The 25,789-nt window shown below is 48.1% G+C and overlaps 1 protein-coding gene across 3 annotated transcripts in view; it reads right to left on the bottom strand.

Annotated features, from left to right (window-relative positions):
• PLEKHG4B (pleckstrin homology and RhoGEF domain containing G4B) overlaps positions 1-20,288 on the bottom strand; it is a 79,972-nt gene extending 59,684 nt beyond the window's left edge. For all 3 annotated transcript variants that reach the window (XR_005984289.1, XM_041731988.1, XM_041731987.1), the window contains exon 1: positions 20,196-20,288. Coding sequence is in view for 2 of the 3 variants with exons in the window: in XM_041731988.1 (XP_041587922.1) it covers positions 20,196-20,237 (42 nt within the window). In the remaining variant the exon portion in view is untranslated. The remainder of the gene's footprint in view (positions 1-20,195) is intronic.
• Positions 20,289-25,789: the final 5,501 nt, after the last annotated feature.

The raw sequence follows: 25,789 nt of genomic DNA, 5'->3' as shown, positions 1-25,789 counted from the left end.
TATTTTAAAAAAAGATTTTATTTATTTATTCATGAGAGACACAGAGAGAAAGAGAAGCAGAGACACAGGCAGAGGGAGAAGCAGGCTCCACGCAAGGAGCCCGATGTGGGACTCGATCCCGGGGCCGAAGGCGGGCACTAAACCTCTGAGCCACTCAGCGATCCCCCAAATAATACTTTTTAAGTGAGGTTCTTGCTGCTGTCACACAAAACACGCTCAAGTTCGACCCTATCGAATTCTGAAATGTGCACCTGAAATGCTGTATTTAGGATTATTTGTAGAGCATGTGTAGGTTCTCAGGGCCTTCTCCTCCCCTGGTCCTTGCACCCCGGGCACTCCTGGGTCTGCAGGGAAAGAGGGAGGCTCCTGTGCCAAGGACAGAGCTGGTCCACATGTAATTTAATACTCAGAAAACTTCACCCACAGTAAATACATTTTAATTGTACTGATAATTCTTAAAATATTTAAACAACAACCATTAGGGCACCCTTTATCAAAAAAAACAGAATTGTACCCATTCGGTCATTCTGAAAACAGTATCCTTGATACCTGATTTCCTCTTTATGTTTCAATGCAATGGAATTTTATGTAAAGATAGAACGCTTTTAGTTTAAAAGATGTTTAATGCTATTTTTAGATGTAACATTTCCTGAGGAAATACCACAGGGTTCATTTATTTGGAAAAAAAAATGCAAGGCTACAAGTAACAGTTAAAAGTCAAAGTGGTTAAAATTGTGAAACCGATTTTTATTTATTTATTTATTTATTTATTTATTTATAAACCGATTTTTAAAGGGACAATGGTTCCATCTGAGATTCCTCTGAACAGCTCACGATACAGATAATTTCCTAAAGAAACTGAAAATAAAACAGCGAATCTCCTGGACCTGAAGGGGGTAAGGACTCAGACCATCTGTCCCGCTGAGGGGCCAGGATGCACAGCAACCAGGGAGGTGTGCGCTGTGGTGAGTTCACCTTTGGAAGCTTCCACCACTGTGCAGCACAGCGGGGCACTGTGGTGGCTGAGGCACCCACACAGGCTTCCCTGTGTCTGTCTCTGTCTGCTCCGCTCCCTGCACATGCTTGGCTTTCCCCACCAGACAGGGCCATTCACTCATTAGGAATTGTCTAACTACTCATTTTGTCCAGAAAAAGCCAAGATGGTCGGATGTCTAAAAACTCAAGTCACACACCTTAGCCACCGGTGAACATCCAACCCATGGGAAGGATGGAGGTGGTCTTGAGCCAGGAGCAAGAATCATGCCCCAAATAGGATGTTCCTCACAGAGATCTGAAGCAAACACTTAACTGTGATAAAAGGAACTGGCAAAGTGGAAGGGCAGGTCCTTAATGACCTATGTCAGAGGAAGTGAAAGGCAAACTGTGGATCCTCCCAGGAAGAGAGGTACTCCTGCCGTGCGGATACCCAAGTCCAGACCGGCTCCTCCTCCAGACTCATAGGTGGGCCCTCGTTCTCATGTCCAGCTGTCATCAGCAGCCTCTCAGTGGGTCCCCCAGCCTCCACCTCACCTGTTCACTTTCTGAAAACTGCCCCGTTTGAGGAAGAGATGGGCAATACTTGCTGAGATCCCTGGGATCCCAGAGCTTCTCTGGCCCCTTCTCTGCCCAGTGATTTCTACCGTGACTGAGTGTGTGTGAGGGAAAGTGTGTGAGGGAAAGTGTATGGGACAGAAAGTGGGTGTCAGGGAAAAGGTGTGTGTGAGGGAAAGTGTGTGTGAGTGACAGTGTGTGTGAGAGAAAGTGTGCATGAGGAAAGTGTGAGAAAGAAAATGTGTTGAGGAAAATTATGTGTGAAAGTGTGTGAGAATGTGTGTGTGTGTGAAAGTGTGAGAGGAAAAATGTGCATCAGGGAAAGTATGTGTGAGAAAGTGTGTGTGAGGAAAAGTGTCAGGGAAAGTGTGTGTGAGAGAAAAGTGTGTGCGAAGGAAAATGTGTGTATGAGGGAAAGTGTGAGAAAATGTGTGTGAGGGAAAATGTGTGTGAGTGAGAAAGTGTGTGAGAGGGAAAGTGTGTGTGAGAGAATGTGTGTTTGTGGGAAAGTGTGAGGGAAAGTGTGTGAGAGGGAAAGTGTGTGAGTGAGAAAGTATGTGAGAGGGAAAGTGTGTGTAGAGAGAGAATGTGTGTGAAGGAAAATGTGTGTGTGTGAGGGAAAGAGTATGTGAGTGAGAAAATGCGTGTGAGGGAAAGTGTGTGTGAGTGAGAAAGTGTGTGTGAGGAAAAGTGTGTGAAAGAAAATGTGTGAGGGAAAGCATATGAGAGGGGAAAGTGTGTTGGAGGGAAACTGGGAGAGAGAACGTGTGTGTGAGGATAAGTGCCTGTGAGGGAAAATATATGTTAATGCCAGTGTGTGACGGCATCTGAAGTTGTGTGTTGGGGGCAGATTGGTGGTGAGTCATGAGAAAATTAGGGGCAAATCTTTAAAACAGTTCCTGGGCCTTTGGTTGCCCAGGAAGAGAAGGGAGTAGCCACAGGGTCGGGGAGGCACCTCTGGCCAATTCAGCCTGGGCCTGTTCTCTGTAGGGCGCAACTGACCCGTTCACCGAATCTGGCACGCCATCGGGTGTGCAGAAGTAGGAGGGAAGAAGGCAGACAAAGGCAAGTGCCATCACGCTGTTGATGGTAAAGGACTGGTTTCTTCGCTCACGTCAGGATTCCCACTTCGACCAGAGGAACACACACAGATTTGGGCGGACTTCAAAACCAGGACCTTCGCCTGTTTACTTGATCCTGAGTCTTACTGTGGCTTAAAGTGCAATTCTTTGCCGACGTACATTAGTGGACTGAGCACACAGAACCCGTACAAAGCACCTAATTACCACTTTGCTGCACTGTGAATCAGTGTGTTGTTACTGGGCCAATTGCAGGACTGTCTTTGCATTTTAACAACGGAAAATGTTTACGTCTGGAGAAACACTTCAGGGCTCTACTCTTCAAAGAAGGATCTATTTTCCCAATTAACTTTAGGTAAAACTTTATGAGTGTTGGGTGAATTTTAAAGTCTAGACCCTTGTCTCTCACACTGCCAGCAACCCCCATGAGTAAGCATGTCCCTCCTGGCACCCAGCCCACAGGAGATGACCCAGCCGCAGCGCACGGGCTCTCCCTGCGGCCCTCCAGGCCTCACATGTACTGCAGATGAGAAGACAGAGGCTAGGGGTTCACGGGCCTTTCGGTGCCCATCCTGTGGGGGGCCAGTCTCAGGGACGTCAGAAAAATGCTTGGATGTTTGGTTCTAAACTGTGCATCAGCTGCAAACAGCCTGCTTCTTCCTCCCAGGGGACAGGTCACATGCTAAATGTCAAAACAAAGGTGATTTCTTCTCACCTGGTGCTGAGCTAAAGGACAAGGCCAGCTGATGAACAGGGCAAGGACACAGCAGGGGCGCCCCGTCCAGGGCCCAGCAGGCTGGAGGCACCGGGCCAAGGCTGGCCTGGCAAAGACTGATCATGGAGGCTTACACTTTCACTCAACTACAACATCCCCAAAGAGGGTTGAAGGCAGAGCCACAGAGTTGTGGGAGGGGCTGTCGGCAGGCTGGGTGGACCTGGATATCAGGAAGACTGGAGCGTCTGCAGAGGCACCCTGCAGGTACCACCCCTGTCTCCTAGAGAAGGGTGCCCCAAGACGAGAGCCTGCTAGGTAGCCAGATCCCCAAGCAGGCAGCGCACAAATGGGGCTCCGAGACTCTCACCCTGCTCTCCCGGCGTAGTCATGAGCTGGTGGTCAACCCCCTCATGGGACAGAAGGTGCTAGAACATCAAAGGCTCCAGCACAGCCACTGCAGAGACAACTTCCCTGGAGCCACTCCCAATGATACAGGGGCCCACTGCCCAATCTTGTGGGTGATCCCTCTACTTTTGGGCCCCTACACCCTGAGGACAGTGGGGCAGGTGCAAGAGGACAGGAACACAAGATACTCCACGTGAGGTCTCAGGTGGGGTCAGGAAATGACTGAGCAGCTGTACTAAGGCAGCACCATCCTCCCTGCCCACCTTTGGCAAGGCTGGGGAGGGTGGCTGGGGTGGGGTGGTGGTCGCCCAGGCCCCTCATCTGGTCTGAGAGCTCATCTCGTCCTGAAGCCCCATGACCAGCTCCCGGATACCCCAGATACTGCAGCCTGGGACGGGACTCTGCAGAGGGGGACACAGGGGGGCCCCTCACCCAGGCACTTCTACCCAGAAAGTCAGGATGGCCTTTAAACCTACCACTGTGGCGTTGCCTCTGGCTAGCTTTCATAAACTAAGTCAGGAGGTACAAGTGGCAGCAGGCACCCCTGCGGGACTCCAGAGTTGTTCCTACAGCCCCTCCAAACAGGGGCCCCGGGGCTGGAGGCCCACGTCAGGCCTATCCCTGTCCCACTTTCCATCAATAGCCACTTTCTCAGCCCTGTGTGGGCCGGTGTGAAACCCACACTCCCCAGGAGGCTAGCTCTCAGCAGCCGACCTGCTTACAGCCACTCAGGCCCTGCTAATAAGGGCCCTCCTTCCTGAAGGGTGCTGATGGCTATCTCTGGTTTCCTGTGCACACAGACCCAGGAACCACCTTTGAATCAAAGAAATCCTGTCTAGAAAGCCTCGCCTCCTCTGCTCTGCTGATGTGCCAGCCGGTCTGCATCTAGCCCGTCTACACCTGGTCTGTGTATACCTCCATGTGGGTCAGCATTTCCATGTGGCTGACTCTCCACTCACTTCTGGGCCCTGCCTGAGCCCAGGCAGCTCTGTCTGCCACCCGAGGGCTGGGGCTTCTCTCCTGGACCAGTGCTCCCCAGGCTCTGACCCCTGGGCCACTGCAGCTCACCTCACCCTTCTACAGACACTCTTTGGCCTTCCTAACCCTGGTGCCTTTTTTGAAGCTTGAAACCGCTCACTCAGCACTTGGCTGTCCTCTGATTCTGTGTCTCCAAAACTGGAGTCTGCTTCTGGCCTGTACGTCAGGTGGCCTGCCCCGCTGCATTCATGGAGCTGTGCTACATCACGAAATGTGTCTGCAGGATCTTTAGAGGAGAGAGACGGGGAATGTTTGGCACAAATCGTTTGGGCTCTAAAATCACACTTCATTTATGGGGAAAAGATCCCTGTGAGGGACACTTGTTCTTCATGATGCTGGACAGAGGAAACACCTGTTTGCATCCCAGCAAAGTACCGGGTTGACATAAAACAGAGTTACCCTTCTGTGGGGGGCTGCCGTTCACGGAATCCCGGCCTCCCTGGGGGATGGCAAGTCCCAGTCCATTGGCGGCAGGCACGGCCATGTGACAACAAGATGGCGACAGTGGCAGATACGGGTTCTGACGGAGGCTCTGCGAGCCAGCTCGTGCTTCAACACGGTACCTTTCCCTCTGCCACAAGTTGGGGACCATCCCAGAGTCGCTGTTCCATGAGGCTGGACCACAGGGTAAAACTGACGTGGTGAGCATGGTAGGCGTGTAGCATGAGCAGGTCATCACCGTGCTGACCACTGAGATGTGGGGGTTGTTGGTTACGCAGCATAACCTGCACATCCTGACCGGCCCCGCCCCCTCTCCAGGCAGCCCCCGCGCACACTTCGGTGGGGGTGGCCGCCTCTATCCAGGGGCCCTCCTGGACAAGTGTCTGGTGACACACCTGGAGAGACTTAGCTGTAGTGCATCCTGAGCTGGAGCTGGTCTTCAGTGGCCTCCTGGGGACACCAGGCCCCAAGGGGTGGGGATGGAGCAGAACCATCTCCACTCTGCCGGCTTGGTGGCCCCGGGATGGGTGGTGCATTCGGCCTATCTCAGTGTCCGCTGCATCTCCGGGAATGTTCCAGGCTGAGAGTGTTCCAGAAGCATCTCAGCTCTGAGCTTCATCATCCATAGCCTTTGCTTTGCCTGGGTGCCAACATTCTCCAGTTTTCAGGGAGAAATGAAAATCCAGAGAATGCCAAGCAAAGTAGCTATTTGAGGGCTCAGGCTTTGGTGCTGCACCCACACATCCGCCGAAGAGGGACACCCAGAACACAGCTGTTCCAACACAGCCTGGAAAATGTCTTCCCTGAATGTACACACGACTGACCCAACGCAAAACACATGGTGGCTTGACTTCAGAAGTTCTAAAGGGGTGTTCGCGGTCCGGGGACTATGGGGGCCGAGGGGTCCCGACCAGTGAAAACCCTTAAGACAAGTCTCTGCTGCGGAGTGTCCGGACAGCACCCGTTTGTCATTCTGCGCTCAGAAGCGTGCAGGGGTCCTGCCAGCACAGCCTCCCCCAAGCCTCTGTGTGGGTTGTGGCTGTGGTGCCACCTCCTGCCTTTCCTCCCCCTCAGATGTCCGATCCACTGAGGCAAGGACTTGCCAGGCAGCTTGTGCTCCACCACGTTCTTTTTAAAACTTGTTATGTTCTCCCGCTCGTCCCAGCTTCCCAGACAAGCCGTGTAAGAGCTTGGGACACAGGGCTGAACAGTGCGGCTGCTGAAAGGCTGTTCTGAAGGAAGGATCCAGAGCTCCCTCCCCTGCCCTTTGAGTCATCAGTGGGGGCCGCTGGGCGGGCCTCCAGGTCCCTGCCTGGGACACAGGGGTGCCGGCCCGTGTTCCCCACTCACACTCTACTTGGGGCCACACATTCTTCACCCGGCGTGGGGCAAGAGCTGTCAAGTGGCTGTGAAGACTGAGGGCTGAGCCACCACCTGGGCAACCCGAAGAGGTTTTTTCTTCTGGTAGATGCTCTGTCTACCAGACACACTCAGAATCTTCCACCTGGCATTCTTAGAAAAAGCTACCTCTTTAGCCTCTAAGCACCAGTAGGAGCACCCAGGATTTCACCTGGAGGTGTGGGGGCATCCTGGGGTCAGCCCAGCTCCTCTGTCCACCTTCTGGTCTCTATGTAACACTCAGGGGTCAGCAAAGCACGACTCCAGTGGTTAAAAAAAAACGAAAGAAGAATACAAGTTCAGACTGTGGAAATTATATGACACTCACATTTTGGGTGCCCACAAATAAAGTCGCATTGGAACTCGGCCAGCCCTGTTCTACGTACTGCTTGTGGCTGCTTCTGTGCCACAAACACAGGGCTGAGCATGGGATTGAGACCGGACAGTCCTTCGAAGCCTCTGGGCGTACCATCTGGCCCTTCAAGAAACTCTGTTGACCCTACCTCAAGGAAGGAAGTCCTGCAAGCCAAGGGACATGAGTGGGTGGACAAAGGGGAAGCCTCCACTCTCCTTTGCTGTGTGCTGGGGATGGATCTCGGCTCCAGCACAGGGACGTTTCTGGATGAAGGTGCCACAGGACTGAGGGCTTTTGTGACACCACCATTTTTGGATTCAACACTCAAGTTCCCACTAATTGTTCAGGTGCAGCTTTATTCTACGTGTGCATTGAGGTGGGCAAAGATCTCAGCCTGCAGCTGAGGGGGCAGCCAGTGTTATTAACTTCTACTCATGGTCAAGTGCTTGGAAAATGTCTAAAAGCCATCATTTTAAGTTCTCATTATCCTTTTTTGCATTTAATAGCCTCACATACAATGAGGGAACTCCCTCCCTTGGGAGCTTTGGAGGTCTTGGAATGCACCTTTCGTGCCAGCACGTGTCAGGTGGTTATGTACCCGGGAAGCTCAAGCACAGCACAGGCTGGGGGTCACATGCTCACTTGGCTGTTACCAGGGCAGAAGCAGCTGCAGACACAAGGTCCCACACCAAGGCTCACCCTGGCTCGGAGCCCCTCATGCCAGCAGCGGCCAGGGAGTGACTCCACTCTGCTGCTCCCCTGCGATGCAGTCCTGCCCTCAGCAGAGAGGGGAAGAGACCCTCCCAGAGCAGCAGAAGGGAGGTCAGGCAGGAGGGAGGCAGGGCTGGCAGGATGAGACAGCCCCCAGGAGGGGCTGGAGGGGCCTATGTGCAGGGGCCAGCTAAGAGGCAGTGAGCTGCGTCCCCGGGCCCAAGGCGAGAACAGGGTCAGGGGGGTTCTGTAAATGTCACCCAGGGGTCTACGCTGGCTGTGGCACCGCCCAAGGGCACCCGTATTTCTGTACATCTGGTTTCTTCATTTGTAAAACAGAAATGTAATTCATCAATTATTCCATAAAGGTAACACCATTCCACAAGTTCTTAGAAAAACTTCAAAGCTTATTTTTTAATAGAAACTGACAGTGAAATGTTGGCTTTCGAGACATTTTGGCTGAATTTAGTTCTCTGAAGGTGATTAATAACCAGTGTGCAAGAGGGACGTTGACCAATCAGCACAGATTGGTTTCTTCATGCTGAAACGTGCTTTCAGGTGGAAAAGCGTGTTGTTCACTCCTCACACACAGTGTGGCAAGACCAGAAAAGGTTGTGCCAACCTGAAAATGTCCAGCCCAAGTCCTAATGCCACCAAACCTAACTGTCCCACCGGGTCCTGCATGGAGCCCCGGCCTGCTGCAGAGCACGAGTGAGCCACCAGGCACAGGCACACAACCCTAACTCCTACTTGTAGTTCTTTAGGGGAATGAGTGACAATAGGCATTTCTCCCCACCTAATGTACCTGGGAAATCCTTCGGTAGGAAAAAAAGTGCTCTTGAAATGTGTCTGCTCAACCAGATGCGTGGCCCTTCACGTATAGAGAGGAAACCTCATCTATTCCCTCTAAGGTTTATGTTGTCTAATGTTATTCACTGTGAAATTGAGTCAAACAAGCAACTCACAAGAGCATGGTGAGTTCCCTGTTGTCTGAGTCCAGCCGCTTTGCCAGCCTTTGTCTGACCTCCCCCACCTTTTACCACACAGGTCTAGCAGAGAAACAACTACTATTCTTGAGGGAGGGCTGAAACTAGTTTTCTGAGTTGTACACCTGACAGCAGCCTCCACCTGTGTCACCGACAACACATGTCCTCTATACTTTCAGATACATCCCACCACAGATAACAGAGGAGAGGCGCAAACCGGGTAGGTGGGAGTGATAGGCTGTGCACCTGCACCACTAGTGAAAGACGCTACCCTAACATCTCTCTGGAGCATCCTGTGAGAGGGCTCAGCCTCAACTGTGACCAGAGTCAGGAATCAGCCTGAGTGAGGCACAGACATGCTAGAAAAGTCCCCCGCAGACGTCAGTGTTTCTCAGGCTGAAGGTGGCTTGAAGCTCGCTGGTGCCCAGATCTTCATCTCATTTTAGCCATTAAGGTGAGAGGGCTCCAATGTGGTGTTAATGGAAAACCACACATACACTTTTAAGCGACAAACGATTCCTGTACTTTTCCTAAAGGACTTTGTGATTTAGACAATCTTAGACTGAGCGGGACAGGGGCTGATGGCCGACACTGCTTTAGATTGTTTGGGAATAGGTGCTGGGTCTAGGTGGAAGCACCTTTGTCTCTCCCAGAAGAGGCTGGGGTGAAGCCTTCAAGTTTGCAGAAGTTCTGGCTAGGAAGGCTCCAAGGGACATCTGATGAGGCTGTGCTGGAATGCAGGAAGGCAGATGCATGCGGCAGTTTCATTAAGCACAATTTAAGGTATTTTGGGGGAAAATGCAAACTCTGTGTACATCATGAGAACAACAAAATGTTATTCTAATGAGAAACTCATGACAAATGTGCTTGGAGTGCTAAATCATGCTTTTCACAGTCGCCGTTTTTACAGTCACGGCTGAGCTGGTTGTATGCAACGTGAACAGGTCCCTGAGGTTCAAACGTGGGCTCAAGAGAGCATCAGAGGAAGGCACACTGGACGGGCCAGTTGTGGATCTTGGGTCTAAGGATGAGGCTGGAGCCTGGAGCCCAACCACACCTAGAATGGGTCCAGTGGGTGGCTTACTGACTCTCGGGAATCCAGAATGGAGGGAGACCTTGGAGCACAAAGGACAAACACAGGACAGAGGGGAGGAGGCAGAGGTGCGCTCCGGGAATACACTGACAAGAGGCATGACTGTTGGCCGTGGCCTGGCTCAGTGCACAGGAGCCGCCTGGAGCTGGCAAAGCCCTCACCAGGGGGCTAGTGCATGAGGACAGGGTGTATCCACGCCTGCTCTGTAGGCACCAGTGGGTTCCACACGACAGTGCTAGTGGCTCACTGGGGGCTGTGTAGTCTGCACGTCTGCACAGTCTGGCTTGGAAGTACTCAGTGGGACTTACAGCACCCCACCCCCATCCCCAGTCTACGAGCATCCTCCATCCACAGCAGGGACCTACCCCTGTTGTTTAGACCACTGTCTCCAGGAGGCAGTGACACCTAAGTCAGGCTGGTGACCCCATCCGGGGCTTCCCAGACAATGGGAGTTTTCACCTGTGGTCCTGGCATTACCTCTCTTTTCTCCCTCAAAGTGTTCCAATTTGGACAATAAGTGATATGGCCAGCCATTGGTCCTAATGAATCAATCCTTTGTTTCTCCTGTCTCCTCCCTCCTTGTCTGTGCTCTTTCTTATTAGAAGCTGCTCACAGAGGCATCCACTGTTCTCTACACACTACACACCAAAGTGCATTCATTGAATACCTACTGTGCGCTAAGCACCATGAAAGATATGAAGATTAATGTCTTGGGTTCACAGCCTAGCAGGGGCTGTTAGACAAGAAAACGGTAATGGTTGGTGGGGGGAATAATATTACAGGAGGGGAAAAGAGCACCTTTTATATGCTTAATTATACATCCAACAATGACAACATGAGGGACACTGACACATGGGTTCTAGTGTCAGGCACTACTGAAACGTTTTATATGAACTAACCTCACACAGACCTTCTCCTATTGACTATTTTTCTCTAGTCAGCTAGTTAGCTACATTTTGAAGTCTTAAAAATTAGATTTAAATTTCTGCCGATTTCCTACCAATTTTGTATTTTTACCTTAAATACAAACTTTTTTCTTAAAAAGGTCATTTCTAATTGTAAAAGTTACAGTCTTAAGATTCTTAAGTTACATTTTTAAAAGTTACATTCTTGTACAATATAATGACATTTAAAAGCAAAGTTATAGGGCAGCCCGGGTGGCTCAGCAGTTTAGTGCTGCCTTCGGCCCAGGGCCTGATCCTGGAGACCCGGGATCGAGTCCCATGTCAGACTCTCTGCATGGAGCCTGCTTCTCCCTCTGCCTGTGTCTCTGCCTCTCTCTCTCTCTGTGTTTCTCATGAATGAATGAATGAATGAACGAATAAATAAATAAATAAATAAATCTTTTAAAAAGATAAATAAAAGAGTTATAAAACTCATTCCTAATCCTCAAAACAAATACTAGAAAACTAAATTTAACAGCATTATTTAAAGGATTATTCACCACGACCAAGTGGAATTTATCCCAGGAATGCAACAGTTAATCAGTGTAAAACATGACATTAATAAAGCAAAGGAAAAAGCCCATGATCATCTCAAATAACACAGAAAAAGCATATGACAACATCCAATATCCTTTCATGATCAAAGCATCTAGAAAACTAGGAATAGAGAAGACTTTTCTCAACATGATAAATGGCACTTATAAAAATCTACAGCTAACTTCATACTTAATGGTGAAAGACTAAAAGCTTTTCCCTTAAGATCAAAATCAAGGCAAGGCTGCCCCCTTTCTCCACTGCTATACAATTCTGCCCTAGAAGTTCTAGCCAGAGCAGTTAGTCCAGAAAAAGAAATTAAAGGAATGCAAATTAGAAATAAAGAAGTAAAACGATCTCTATTTGTCAATGACATGATCTTATATGTAGCAAATCCAGAAAAAGCTACCTAGAGCTAATAGATGAGTTCAGCAAAATTGCAGGGTACAAGAGTAACAGGCAAAATCAGTTGTGTTTCTATATATTAGTAATGAACAATCCAAAAAGGAAATTAATAATTCTATTATATAACAGCATCCAGAAGGAATAAAATACCTAAGATTCATTCTTTTTATTATTTATTTTTCATCATGAAAAGCCTTTTTTTTTTTTTTTTTTTTTAATGAAAAGCCCTTAATTCCTATTCTCTACCTCCTCCATCTCCCCATGCACTCCCCATCCACTTCCTCTCTGGCAGCCATCAATTTGTTGATGGTTTGTCTTGCTCTCTTTTTTTTTTCCCTTTGCTCATTTGTTGTTTCTTAAGTTCCATATATGAGTGAAATCACATGGTATTTGTGTTTCTCTGACTGATTTATTTCGCCTAGTGTTATTCTATCTCCTTCCATTGCATTGCTCATTCCATGGCTCCTTGTCATTGCAAATGGCAAGATTTCATTTTCTTCTATGGTTGAATAATATTCCATTGTATATATATATATGTCACCTCTACTTTATCCATTCCTCAAATGATGGACATTTGGGCTGCTTCCATAGTTTGGTTATTGTAAATGATACTGCAATAAACAGAGCGGTGCTTGTCTCCCTTTGAATTAACATTCTCACTTTGGTGGGTAAATATCCAGTATTGCAATTACTGGATTGTAGGGTAGTTCTATTTTCAGTTTTTTGAGGAACTTCCATAGTGTTTTTCAGAGTAGCTGCACCAGTTTGCACTCCCACCATCAATGCATGAAGGCTCCCCTTTCTCACATCCTTGCCAACACTTGTTGTTTCTTATGTGATTGATCTCAGCCCTGCTGGCAAGTGTGAGGTGGGATCTCATTGTGGTTCTGGTCTGCATTTTTCTGATGATGAATGATGTTGAGCATCTTTTCACGTGTCTGTTGGCCATCTGGATATCTTCTTTGTAGACACGTCTGTTTGTGTCTTCTGCCCATTGTAATCAGATTATTTGTTTTTTGGGTGTTGAGCTGTATAACTTCCTTATGTATTTTGAGTACTAGCCCTTTGTTGCATATGACATTTGCAAGTATTTTCTCCCATTCTACAGGTTACCTTTCAGTTTTGCTGATTGTTTCCTTTGCTGCACAGAAACTTCTTATTTTGATGGAGTCCCAATAGTTTATTTTTGGTTTTATTTCCCTTGCCTCAGCAGACACATCTAGAAACAGGTTGTTATGGTAGATGTTAGAGAAATTACAGCCTGTGCTTTTTTCTAGAATTTTTATGGTTTCAGGTCTCACATCTAGGTCTCTCATCCATTCTGAGTTTATTTTTGTGTATGGTGTTAAGAAAGTGGTCCAGTTTCATTCTTTTGCATGTTGCGCTCCAGTTTTCTCAACACCAGTTGTTGAAGAGATGGTCTTTTTCCCATTGGATATTCATTCCTTCTTTGTTGAAGATTAATTGACCATATTATTGTGGGCTTATTTCTGGGTTTTCTGTTCCATTCCACTGACCTATGTATCCATTTTTACACCAGTACCATAGTTTTAATTACTACTGCTTTGTAATATAACTTGAAATCTAGAATTATGATTTCCCTGAAATTTTTTTTTCAACATTGCTTTGGCTACTCAGTTCTTTGTGGTTCCATTCAAATTTTAGGATTGTTTATTCTAATTCTGTGAAAAATGCTGTTGGTATTCTGATAAGGATTGCATTAAATCTGTAGATCGCTTTGGGTAGTATAGACATTTTACAATATTTATTCTTCCAGTCCATGAGCAAAGGATGTCTTTCCATTTCTTTGTGTCACCTTCAATTTCTTTCATCAGTGTTTGATAGTTTTCAGAATACAGGTCTTTCACCTCTTTGGTTAAGTGAATTCCTAGGTATTTTATTTTTGGTGCAATTGCAAATGGGATTATTTTCTTAATTTCACCTTTTTTAAAGATTTTTTTTTTTTAATTTATGAGACAGAGAAGCAGAGACAGGCAGAGGGAGAAGCAGGCTCCCTGCAGGGAGCCTGATGCAGGACTCAATCCCAGGACTCTAGGATCATGACCTGAGCTGAAGGCAGAATGCTCAACCGCTGAGCCACCCTTTCTGCTGCTTCATTATTAGTGTATAAAAGTGCAACACATTTCTATACATTGATTTTGTATCCTGCGACCTTACTGAATTCATTTATCAGTAATAGTCATTTTTTGGTGGAGTCTTTATGGTTACTATATATAGTATCAGGTCTTCTGCAAATAATGAGAGTTTTACATAGTCCTTACCAGTTTGGATGCCTTTTATTTCTTTATGTTCTCTGAGTGCTATGGCTAGAACTTCAAGTACTATGTTGAATAACAGTGGTGAGTGTTACCTAGGATACATATAACAAAGGAAATGAAAGATGAACACAGAAAACTACAAAACACTGCTGGGAGAAATTACAGACACCTAAATAAATGAAAAAAAAAAACATCCTAGGTTTACAGTTTGGAAAACTTAACATTAAGATGTCAATATTATTCTAAAGTAATCTACAAACTCAATGCAAGCTCTCTCAAAATTGCAATGGCTTTTTTTTCCCCAGAAATGGAAAAGACAATCCTCAAATTCATATGGAATTCCGATGGGCCCTGAACAGCCAAAACAATCCTGAATGAAAAGAACAAAACTGGAGGACTCAAAGTTCCTGATTCAAAACCCACTACAAAGCTACAGTAGTCAAAGCAGTGTGATTCTGTCATAAAGACAGATACACAGACCAACAAGAAAGGATTAAAGATCCAGAAATAAACCTAAACAACTACAGTCAATTGGCTTTCAACTCGGGTTCCAAGACTATTCAATAAAGAAAAATAATTTCTTCAACAATGGTGCTGGAAAAAGTGGATATCCCTATACAAAAAATAAAATTGGCTCCCCGTCTCACACCATACACAAAATTTAACTAAATTGGATCAACGAACTGAATAATATAATAAAGAACTAATATAATAAAACTCTTAGAAGAAAACATAAAGGGAAATCTTCATGATCTTGCAGATGGCAATGGTTTCTCAGATATGATAGCAAAAGCATGAACAACAAAAGAAAAAATATATAAATTGAACTTCATTAAAAATAAAAGTCTTGCGCATCAAAGGACACTATCAAGAAAGTAAAAGGACAACCAACAGATGGAACAAAACAGTTTGGTGGTTTTTCAAAAAATTAAACATAGATTTACCACATGAACATGAAATTCTTCCCCTAGGTATGTACTCAAAGAAATGAAAATATTGTACACATTAAAACTTGTAAACACATGCTCACAGCAGCACTATTTGCAAAAGCCAAAAGACAGAAACGGTATAAACGTCCATCAACAGATAAATGGAAACACAAATTGTGCTATATCCACACAATGGTATAATATTCGGCCTTAAAAAGGAAGAAATTTCTGACATATGCTACAACACGGATAAAGTCTTAAGGACTTTATGTTAAGTTAAATAAGCCAATCACAAAAGGACAAATACTACACAATTCTAACTATATGAGGTCCTTAGCACAGTCACAACCATGAGGACAGAATGTAAAATGTTGGCAGCTAGGGGCTGGGGGTTAGGGGGAGAATAAGAGTCACTGTTTAATAGTGACAGAGTTTCAGAGTCACAGGACAGAAGGGGTTGTGATGATGTTTGGTTTGTATGTATAAAGTGTATGCTATATATATTTCAATACAACAAGGAAGTCACACACAGTATGGTTCCATTTATGTGGAATATTCAGAGTCCGTAAATCCACTGAGACAGAGGGCAGACTAGTGGTTCCAGGGGCTGGCAGAAGGTGGAATGGGGAGGAACTGTTACATGAATGTGGGGCTTTATTTCAGGGTAAAAGAGATGTTTTGGAACTAGGCAGAGGTAGTGGCTGCATAACACTGGGAATGTATTAAATGCCACTGAAATGTTTGCTTTGAAACCGTTTATTGTAGGGGTGCCTGGGTGGCTCGGTGGTTGAGCATCTGCCTTCGGCTGTGGTCGTGATCCTGGGGTCCTGGGATCGAGTCCTGCATCAGGCTCCCCACGGGGTGTCTGCTTCTTATCTATCTTCTCTCTGTGTCTCTCATGAATATATAAATAAAATCTTTTTTTGAAAAAAAAAACTGTTTAAAAAAAAGAAAAAAAAAGAAACTGTTTATGCTATGTGAATTTCATCTAAAAATACTATTTAAAAAATTAGTTCCAGGGGTGCCTGGGTGGTTCAGTCTAAGTATCTGACTCTTGGTTTTGGTTTGGGTCATGGTCTCAGCTTGGGCTATGGTGTCAAGGTTGTGGGATTGAGCCCCACCTCAGGCTCTGTGCCCCACGAGTAGTCTGCTGGAAATTCTCCACTTCTGCTTGTGCTCTCATGCTCTTTCTCGCTCTCTCAAAAAAAGGAATAAATCTTAAAAAAAAAAAAAAAGTTCCAGAACTTTTCAGAAACTGTGCTAGTATCTGTTTCCCTCATTTGCTACTCTTGCCCTACCCTCCCAGTTCTCCCATGTGGTTTCAGGAGAGGTTATATTCTGACCCCATTGCTGGTCATCAAGATCCTCTGGGTTGGGTCTCTGAAGGTCACAGTCTCTGAACACACAAATATCAGTTTGAGAACTGAATGCTCACTCTGTTACCTAGTGCGGTGCTCTAGGCTGACTGAATCCCAATGATGTGTTCTTTAGTCTCTCTGAATAATCCATAAGGAAAGCTATCGAACCCTTGAACTCAAGTGGAGTCCGTGGCCTATTGATTTGGCACTTCTACAAAAATTTCTTTAAAAAATACCCCATTATATTGTTAAAACAGTATATAATTATAATTGTAATTCCTCTTCCTGGTGGTATCTTTGAGCGCCAAAATACCCTGAAGATAACTTCACTGGATATTTTTCCTTAAGTGATTTGGGGAAAAAAGCCAACAAAACAAAACAAAAAAACCTCAATCCTTTTTATCTCTTACTTGCAGGAAAACCTTTCTCCCTCTCTGTCATAGAATCACAAAGTAATAGCTAACATTTATTGAGCACTTACTATATCCCAGATGCTTCCTTTTAAAAACCTTTGATTTGAGGGAAAGAGAGAGAGCATGAGCGAGCACAAGTGCGGGTGAGGGGTGAGGGAGGAACGGAGGGAGAGGGAGAAGCAGGCTTCTTGCTGAGGGGGTAGCCTGACTCGGGGCTGGATCCCAGAACCTGGATCATGACCTGAGTTGAAGGCAGACGCTTCACTGACTGAGCCACCCAGGCGCCCCTAACCAGACACTGTTTTAAGCACATTATTATAGCATTATCATCCCTATTCTGTGGGCTTGTCTGCCCACTCACTCAGTGGGGAAACCAGGATTGGAACTCTGGCTGCAGAGCATGCATCCCCAACCAATGAAACCTCAGCCGTGGTGCCTATGTCTCATCCTAGCAAGAGACAGAGCCAAAGAGATCCCAGAGTCCCTCCGCATTCTTCACTCTGCAGGTGAAAGCACCTTATGATTCCCCAACTGGGCAGTGAAGGGATGGGTCATCCTTCCCCAGCCTGTCCTTTCCATTCACTTAAAGTTAATTCAGGCATCTCTTCTGCTCTGTGCACCACTGTCCCCACCCCAAGACACACACACACACACACACACACACACACACACAGAGCACCTTCACTACCTCACACGGGATCTGGTCAAGCCTTTCCCTATAACTGTCTTGGACCTGCTTTAACTGTATCACACGTAGATGAACCAGATTTCCCAGATGCAACTGTAATCCAACTGCTCCCATCTGAGGATGTTGTTTTTGTTCTTGAAAGTCACAGGCAGTGGTGTCAGCTTGGATCGGGTGGGAAGCAGTAGACTGGCATCCCACAGGGCAGGCACTGCATCTGTGTGGCCCACAGAAGGTCAGGGCTGGGCAGGGGAATGAAAATGAGTTTTGAAAGAGGGGGAGGGTAACCATCATGTGACAAATATTTGCCAAGTTATGCCATGTACTAAGTTATAAGCACTAGAGAAGACAGGCATTCGGCAAAGATCAAGCACGAGGTGATATTGGCTCAGACTCTCCCATGGAGGCCCTCTCATGGCAAAGCCAAGCAGGAAATGGGTTGCGGATGTGAGGTTGTAGAGGAGGTCCAGGCAGGATTACCAGGGGAGCTTTCTGAGGATGATGCATAGCAGGGTTGGGGGTCTCTCGGTTGGCGAGCTGCAGACAGGTGGTATTTCTTTGGGGGAAGTGCACATACTTCCTACCTCAGTGACCTGAACAACTCTGGTGCAGAACTTCAAATTAATTCATGTCCCAGATTGCTGTAGGCATTAGATTTAATCCCTGTTTTCAGGTCGTAGAAACATAAAATGTCTTAAAGTCATGTAAAAGAAATTTACCACAAAGTATCTTTTGCATGGTATGATTTTCTCAATGTTGGGGAAAATTCTGTAAGGTCAGACACTCATCTGACAGTATCTGAAAGCTCTCTAAGAATTTGGGCCTAGCTGTGAACTGAGGAGCCTAGAAACACCTGGCAAGGCATTCTAGCTCTCAGTACAGAAGTCTTCAATTTAGGGGCACTGAATGATGAGCCAGGTTACCTTCCAAGAAGCGTCTACACATCCGTCTTTAAAGTGAACCCATATGGTACTCTGAGGTAGGAAGGCCATGTCTTATTCCCATAAATGAACAGACTGAAGCTCAGAGAGGCTGAACTACAAAGCCAAAGGGCCACAGCTAATAGAGGGTAAATGTGGGTGCACATCAAATTTCCAAGATCCCAGGTCTGTCCCACAGGCTCCACGTCAGGGTCCAGAGCCTCCTTCTCACGCCACAGGCACCTACCATCCACAGCCCTGGTAGGGTAGATGGCTGTGGCAGGATGCCTTCTTATTACAGGACTGCAGATTCTCAAGGTGCCTTAGGATCAACACATACAGGACAGGATATGCCACCTCTCCGCCCACGCCTCTGCCCCCCACCAGGAGTGTCAGTTGGGCCCTTAGGTCAGACCCACCATCTCCCTGGGCTCACTCTTATCTGCTGGATCAGTGAGCACCTGGGATAGAGGGATGGAGGGATAGAGGAGAGGAGGCTGCCAGAACTGACTAATCCTGAGTAGGGCTTCACTGCTGCAGGGCACAGCTGTGTGGACAGGAAAACCACTGCTTCAGGGCTGCTTCTTGGCTGTGAAATGGGTAACTAGCAGGTTCTGAGGAAGGAGGAAAGTGGTGGCATGTGAACTGGGCTTGAATTATTCTCACCAAAAACGCTGAGATCTGGGAATCTGGGGTTTCCTGTGTTTGGTTGGATGATACAACCAGTGAATACACATCTCAGAGAGCCTCGGGGCAAATTCAGGGCCCATTTTATTTCCTTAGACAGGCATTTTTTGGATGCTTCACAAGTAATATAGCATTCACTGGAGACCACCCAGGATTGCCACAGACACAAAGGCCCATGGTTCACAAAGGCCATTTCAGACCAGGCCCACACGAATGGCATAGAATGATGAAGGCTGTCCTGATAATCACAGGTTGGCTGGTACCCAGGGCCAGCCGCCCACTAGAAAGCTCAGGGCTGTCCTCTCCGGGCCCACCTGGCCACCCACTTGTCCCCTAAAGCACAGTGAGGTTAAAATGTAGTGCTGCCTCAGAACCAGAAGTGGGTTTATTACCTCAGTGTCAGACGCCCAGCGCAGCCAACACAGATACCATCCCACCGTGGATGGAAACCTGTTGCTGTACAGGATCTGAGTCTGAGTGTATTTTCACTGAGACCAAAGAGTGACATCTCGAGGTCCTTCCGCCCCCAGAGATCCCGGGGCCTCCCAAGCGGGTTCCAGGAAGCCAGACCTCTCAGTAGGAGCACTGAAATCTGCACCTGAAGCGGAGAACCTCCTCCAGGGGCTCACAGCCCTGCCCAGAGCTCAGCTCGGGTTAGGGTGAGCAGCAGAGTCGTAAGCTATTCATTATGCACAGTTTCAACTGCATTTAACTTAATTTTTTAATTATAGGTTTTCATTCTTAATTAGACACCTGAAAGTACCAACTGAACTCCTGAAGTTAAAGTGCTGCTGGTAACAGGAGCAGAGCGTAGTTATTACCCCCAAAGCTCTGTAATCCAGCTTCGCAGGAGGAAGAGGAGACAGACAACACACTCCTGCATTTCCCACGAAGAGACCCAGAGCCGCGTGTAGCCACCTCCCCCACCCTGAAAGGACGCGGTTGTCCCCCAGGCCCCGTCCTCCCCGACGCCGACCCAGCTCCGACATAAAAGTCAACCCGGCCGTGCGCTCGCGTCCAGCCGCCCGCGTGAGCGGCGCCGCCGTGCCTGGGCCGGTGCCCGCGGCCGCGGCGGGTGAGGAAGCCCGGGGCGCAGCAGCCCCCCTGCAGGTGCGCTCCCCCCGCACCCGCCCCTGCACCCCCCGGCCGCGCGAACGCAGAGCCGCCTCACCCGAGCTCCTCCGCCTGAGGCCCAGGGGCGCTAAACTGGTCTTTAAGCGACTCCCCTCCCGCAGCGCCGGCCTCGGGAGCCCTCCCCGCCGCCCCTACCTTGCCGCCGCCGGAGCCTTTGTGCGCCGCGCTCAGAGCCATGCTGGCGCCGCCTTTGTCCCACCTCGGAGGAAACGTTCCCGTGAAGGACACTGCCCGGCGCCTCCCTCCCGGCGCCCCGCCCGCCGGAGCCTCCCCCGCGGGGCGGACCCCTGCCCCGGGGGAGCGCCTCCCCCTGCAGACCCCCCGCCCCGGGGGAGCCCCTCCCCCTGCAGACCTCCTCCCCGCGGGGCGGACCCCCTCCCCCTGCAGAGCCCCTGCCCCGGGGGAGCGCCTCTCCCTGCAGACCCCCCGCCCCGGGGGAGCTCCTCCCCCTGCAGACCACCTCCCCGAGGGGCGGACCCCCTCCCCCTGCAGAGCCCCTGCCCCGGGGAAGCGCCTCTCCCTGCAGACCCCCCCGCTCCGGGGGAGCTCCTCCCCCTGCAGACCTCCTCCCCGAGGGGCGGAACCCCTCCCCCTGCAGAGCCCCCGCCCTGGGGGAGCCCCTCCCCCTGCAGACCTCCTCCCCGCGGGGCGGACCCCCTCCCCCTGCAGGCCCCCTGCCCCGGGGGAGCCCCTCCCCTTGCAGACCTCCTCCCCGTGGGGCGGACCCCCTCCCCCTGCAGATCCCCTGCCGTGGGAGCCCCTCCCCCTGCAGCCCCCCTCTCTGTGGGGCGGACCCCCTCCCCCTGCAGACCTCCTCCCCGTGGGGCGGATCCCCCCACACAGACCCCCTGCCCGGGGGAGCCCCTCCCCCTGCAGGCCCCCTCCCTCTGCAGACCCCCTCCCGGCGGGGCAGACCCCCTCCACCCTCATTGTGGGGCGGACGGGCTGGGAAGACTGTGGGGCGGAGGCGCAGCTCTCACCTCCCGCAGGCGCACCAGCGCGCAGGTGCCCTCACCTGGGCGGTAGTGGGGGGCCGGGAGCGCTGGGCTCCTCCCCGCGAGGCAGGGGGGCGTGGTAGTGGGGCGTTTGCTTTTACTTTTGTTCTCAGGAAGCCTCGAAGAAGCCTCGGGACCTGGGATTGCATTCTCAGACCAGTGGCTGGGGAGCTGATTCTGATTCCAATTTCTGGACCCTGATTTCTGCTCGGGAAGACCTTCCGATGTTGAGTTCCCCAGTGTAAAGAGACTTGTACCTGATTTACACTGGCGTGAGTGGACTAGCTCTCTCTTCCCGTCCAAGTGAGCATATTGGCTGATGGGATGCCAGGAGAACCTCGCTGGGGGTCGGGGGATGTCTAACAGAGAGACCCGCCCAAGGGTCTCTCACCTCGCACTGTGTCCTGGCTAGAAATATGGGCACTTTGCCATACCACCCAGTGCAGATCAAATGTGCTCATTTAGGGATAAAGTTGAGGTGCACAGATAAATAACCAGCTCTGGAGCACAAAGTCTCCTGGCCACAGGTCACAGAATGAATCAAGTTGAAGGAGGCTGGGATGGGTTGCCCTCCCTTAACCATCACACTGACTTCTTTGAGTTGTTCTGATTATCCCTTGACTCACTCATCCACTCTGCTTCCTGAAACCTCCAGCCCTGTCTCGGTGCTTGGGCACCTGGGTGTTCTTCAGTCCCTGAAGTCCCCCCCCCCTGCCCCATCCCTGCCTCATCCTCCTCTCACTTCCTCTCCCTGCAGGAGTCCTGCCCACCCGCGTGGTCCCAAAGCACCTGCCAGGACAGAACTTGGAAATGTTGGCATGCCTCCAGAGCAGGAAGCTTTGTTCCTGGTCAGCTCCTCCAGGATCCAGAGGCTGACCTCAGAAGGGAGTCAACAGTGTCCTGGATACCTGGTCAGGGTGCAGCCCTGGAATCTCACTCTCACTGGAGACTTTGGAGCCTGCAGGTGTGCCACACCTCTTGTACCTGCACAGGAACAGCCAGTTTTTAAGAATCTGGGTCCTTCTTTGTTGTGTATCCATAGAGGCAAGTGTGTTTTCTAAGTTTTCCCCAAAATTTGGACTACTGAGATGGCTTGATTTATTCCAAAAGTACTCATGAATCACTGACTTTTGGCCTGTCACTGCATGGCCCAGTCAGGCCCCTGGGGGGCTGACATTCCAGTGGAGGGAGCCAAACAATAAACCAATGAACAGAGAATAGAACTCAATAAAGCAGATGGTCCAGGCAAAGAAGACTATACAAGGAACAGAAGACTGTTCTGTGGGATCTGGTTGTTACTTCCATGTGTGCAAAGGCCCTGGGGTGGGAATGGTTCTGGTGTGCTTGGAGAAGGCTTTGTACCTGGGAGCATGGTGAAGGAGAGCAGATGCAAAGCAACTGAGATTGGAAATGCTGCAGGAATAAATAGGTCATGGTAATGAGCTTTGTGTTACTCTGAGTGTTGTGAGAAACCACTGTGGAGAGAGTTTGGGAAGGAAATGAGGTTATCTGATTTACATTCCGAACATGTCACCCTGGCTGCAGTGTGGAGACCACAGCTGGAAGGGAGACCTATCAGGAAACAACTGCCACAGTCTCAATGAGAGTGATGGCTGGGTTGAGGTGGGAGCCACTGAGGTTGTGAGAAGTGTCCACAGTAATAGTAGAGAAAGCTGAGAGAACCCACTGATGCTGGATCCCTGGAGAATCAGGGAAAGAACAGCCGGGGAGGACCACGGCCCCCGCTAGCATACTCTCCCGCATGTAAAAGCCAGAAACCGCGAAACTATGTGTCTCAGATCCCTTGCATCTGAGGGGAGATGTGCCTGGTTTTGCTAATACATGCACCACATAAAATGTGGAAGGAACCACAGGGAGTAGGGACTCTCACAGCAGACTGGCATTGGAGGTGTTTGGTTCATCTGAGGCAGTTTGGTCCCATCCCTGGCAGCTGTGGTGCTGAGCAGAGGGAAACAGGGCTGTGGGGAGGTTCCCTAAAACAATTCTCCAGTACAATTGGGTGTTTATCCAACATTCCTGCATGTTCCTGTTATAGGAACATAACCCTCACACAGATGCTATAATCTCTCTAATATCTTCTAGTTCATCCCTTACTGCTTAACTAAGCTACAGTAGATTCTGGTGTCTGCAGTTGAGAATCAGCACCAAAACAGCAATTCAATGTTTGGGGGCCTGATCAGCAGGTGGGGAGGCTAGCCCCATGTGCTGAAGTGGGAGAGACTCAGGGAGAAGCAGGCTGGGGAGGAGAGCATGTTGACATCGAGACATTTGTTAGACGTTTTGGACGGGCTGACTGGTGCCTGAACTTGGGCTGAGAGCACAGGTCAGGCTGGGAACACAGAGCTGGAAATACCCAGACACAGGTGTTTAGAGATGTGGGACTGAATGTGCAGACAAAAGGGAAGAGGTTGCCATGATTGAACTGGGGAATGTGCCATATTTAGAGGTTGCAAGGGTAGATCTGCCTCCTTCTCAAATACTTCCAAAAAATTGGAGAGGAGGGAATATGTTCTAACTCCTTCTATCCAGAGAAATATGTTCTAACTCATTCTATCCAGAGGTCAGCATTACCCTAATCCCAAAGTCAGGTAAAGCTATCACAAGAAAACTACAGGCTCAGCGGTTTAGCGCCTGCCTTGGGCCCAGGGTGTGATCCCGGAGTCCCTGGATCGAGTCCCATATCAGGCTCCCTGCATGGAGCCTGCTTCTCTCTCTGCCTGTGTCTCTGCCTCTCTCTGTCTGTGTCTCTCATGAATAAATAAATAAATGAAATCTTAAAAAAAAAAAAAACTACGGGCCAGTATCTCTGATGAATATCCGAAGACACGACAATTTCAACAACATTTTAACCAATAGAATCCAATAGCATATTAGAAGAGTTACCCACCATAAATAAGTGCGATTGATCCAGGTAATGCAAAGGTGACTCCACATGAGAAAATCCACAAATATCATCACTTTCAAAGAAAAATGGGGGGAAAAGCTTATCTTGATCAAAAGGTATTTCAAAAAATCCAACACCATTTCATGATAAAAGCTCTCGGAAAACTACAATAGAGAGAAAATTCCTCAACATGAAAAAGTTATTCATGGAAAACCTGTTGACATCATTCAATATGGTGAAAGATCAGGAACAAGACAAGAGTGCATGCTTATGTTACTTCTATTCAACACTGCACTGGAAGTTCTAGTCAGAGATGTTAGAGACAACAAAAGGAAATAAAAGACATTCACATTGGAAAGAAGATGTAAAACTATCTCTATTCACAGTGACACGATCCTACATATAGCAAACATGCCAATGAATCCACCAAAAAGTTACTAGAACTAATGAATTCAGCAAAGTTGCAGAGTACAAGACCAATACACACAAATCAGTTCTGTTTCTATACATCAGCAATGAGTCATTTAAGACAATAATTCCATTTATGATAACATCTAAAAGAATTACTTAGGACTAAATCTAATCAAGGAAGTGAAAGACTTGTATACTGAAAACTACAATACATTGCTGAAAGAAATTAGAGATGACTTAACCAATGAAAGAACATTGCCTGTTCATGGATAGGAACTATGTCAAGATATCAATGCTACCCAAAGTGATCTATATATAGATTCAACATAATTCCTATCAATATATCAGCAGCTTCTTTTTTTCAAAAATGGAAAAGCTGATCCTTAAATTCATATGAAATTGCAAGTGTTCCCTAATAGCAAAAAATCTTGAAAAAAAAAAAAAACCAAAGTTAGAGGACTCACGTTACCTGCAAAGCTCACATTACAGTCAATAAAACTGTAGTGTGGTCCTGACATAAAGACATGTGGAAGAATGGAACAGAATAGAAAGCCCAGAAATAAACACTTGCATATATGATTAAATGATTTTCAACAAGAGTGACAAGAGTTCAATGGGAAAGGACAGTGTTTTCAACAAACGGTGCTGAGAAACTGGACATCCACATACAGAAGAATGAAGTTGGACCCTTACCTCACACCATATAAAAACTAACAAATGGATCACAGATCTGAATGTAAGAGCTACAGCTATGAAGTTTTTAGGAGAAAACGGGGTACATCGTCATGACCTGGAGTTGGCAGTGGTTTCTTAGATATGACACCAAAAAACACAAGCTACATAAGAAAAAAATACAGGAATTGGATTTCATCAAACTTTGAAACTTTTGTACATCAAAGCACACACTATCAAGAAAGTGAAGACAACACACAGAATGGGAGAAGATATTTGGGATTCATATATTCAATAGGGGATTACTATCCAGAGTATATAAAGAATTCCTAAAACTCAGCAACAGAGACAAACAATCTGCCACTTGGACTCTTTTGAGATTTCTCCATAGGAATTTTGGGATATATTTTTCTCTTTCTGCAAAAACCATTGTGAGTGATAAAGAAACCATGGTGTATCCATACAATGGAATATTCTTCAAACATAGAAAGGAAATTTTGACTCATGCTACAACATGTATGAGTGTTAAAAACACTTTGCTAACTGAAAGAAGCCAGACACAAAGGCCACATACTGTGTGATTCTATGTATGAGGTACTGGAGTAGATAAATCCATAGAGGCTGGTGGGGGCCTGCTAGGGAGAGGGGCTGGGGGGTGGTGACGGTTCCAGGGATACAAAGTTTCCTTTGGGGGGAAGGGCAGTGTTCTGGAGCCAGATGGTGGTTGATGGTTGCATAACACGTAA

The sequence above is a fragment of the Vulpes lagopus genome, chromosome 17, assembly GCF_018345385.1.
Source record: "Vulpes lagopus strain Blue_001 chromosome 17, ASM1834538v1, whole genome shotgun sequence".
Taxonomy (NCBI): Eukaryota; Metazoa; Chordata; class Mammalia; order Carnivora; family Canidae; genus Vulpes; species Vulpes lagopus.
This window is presented reverse-complemented; position numbering and strand designations above follow the sequence as displayed.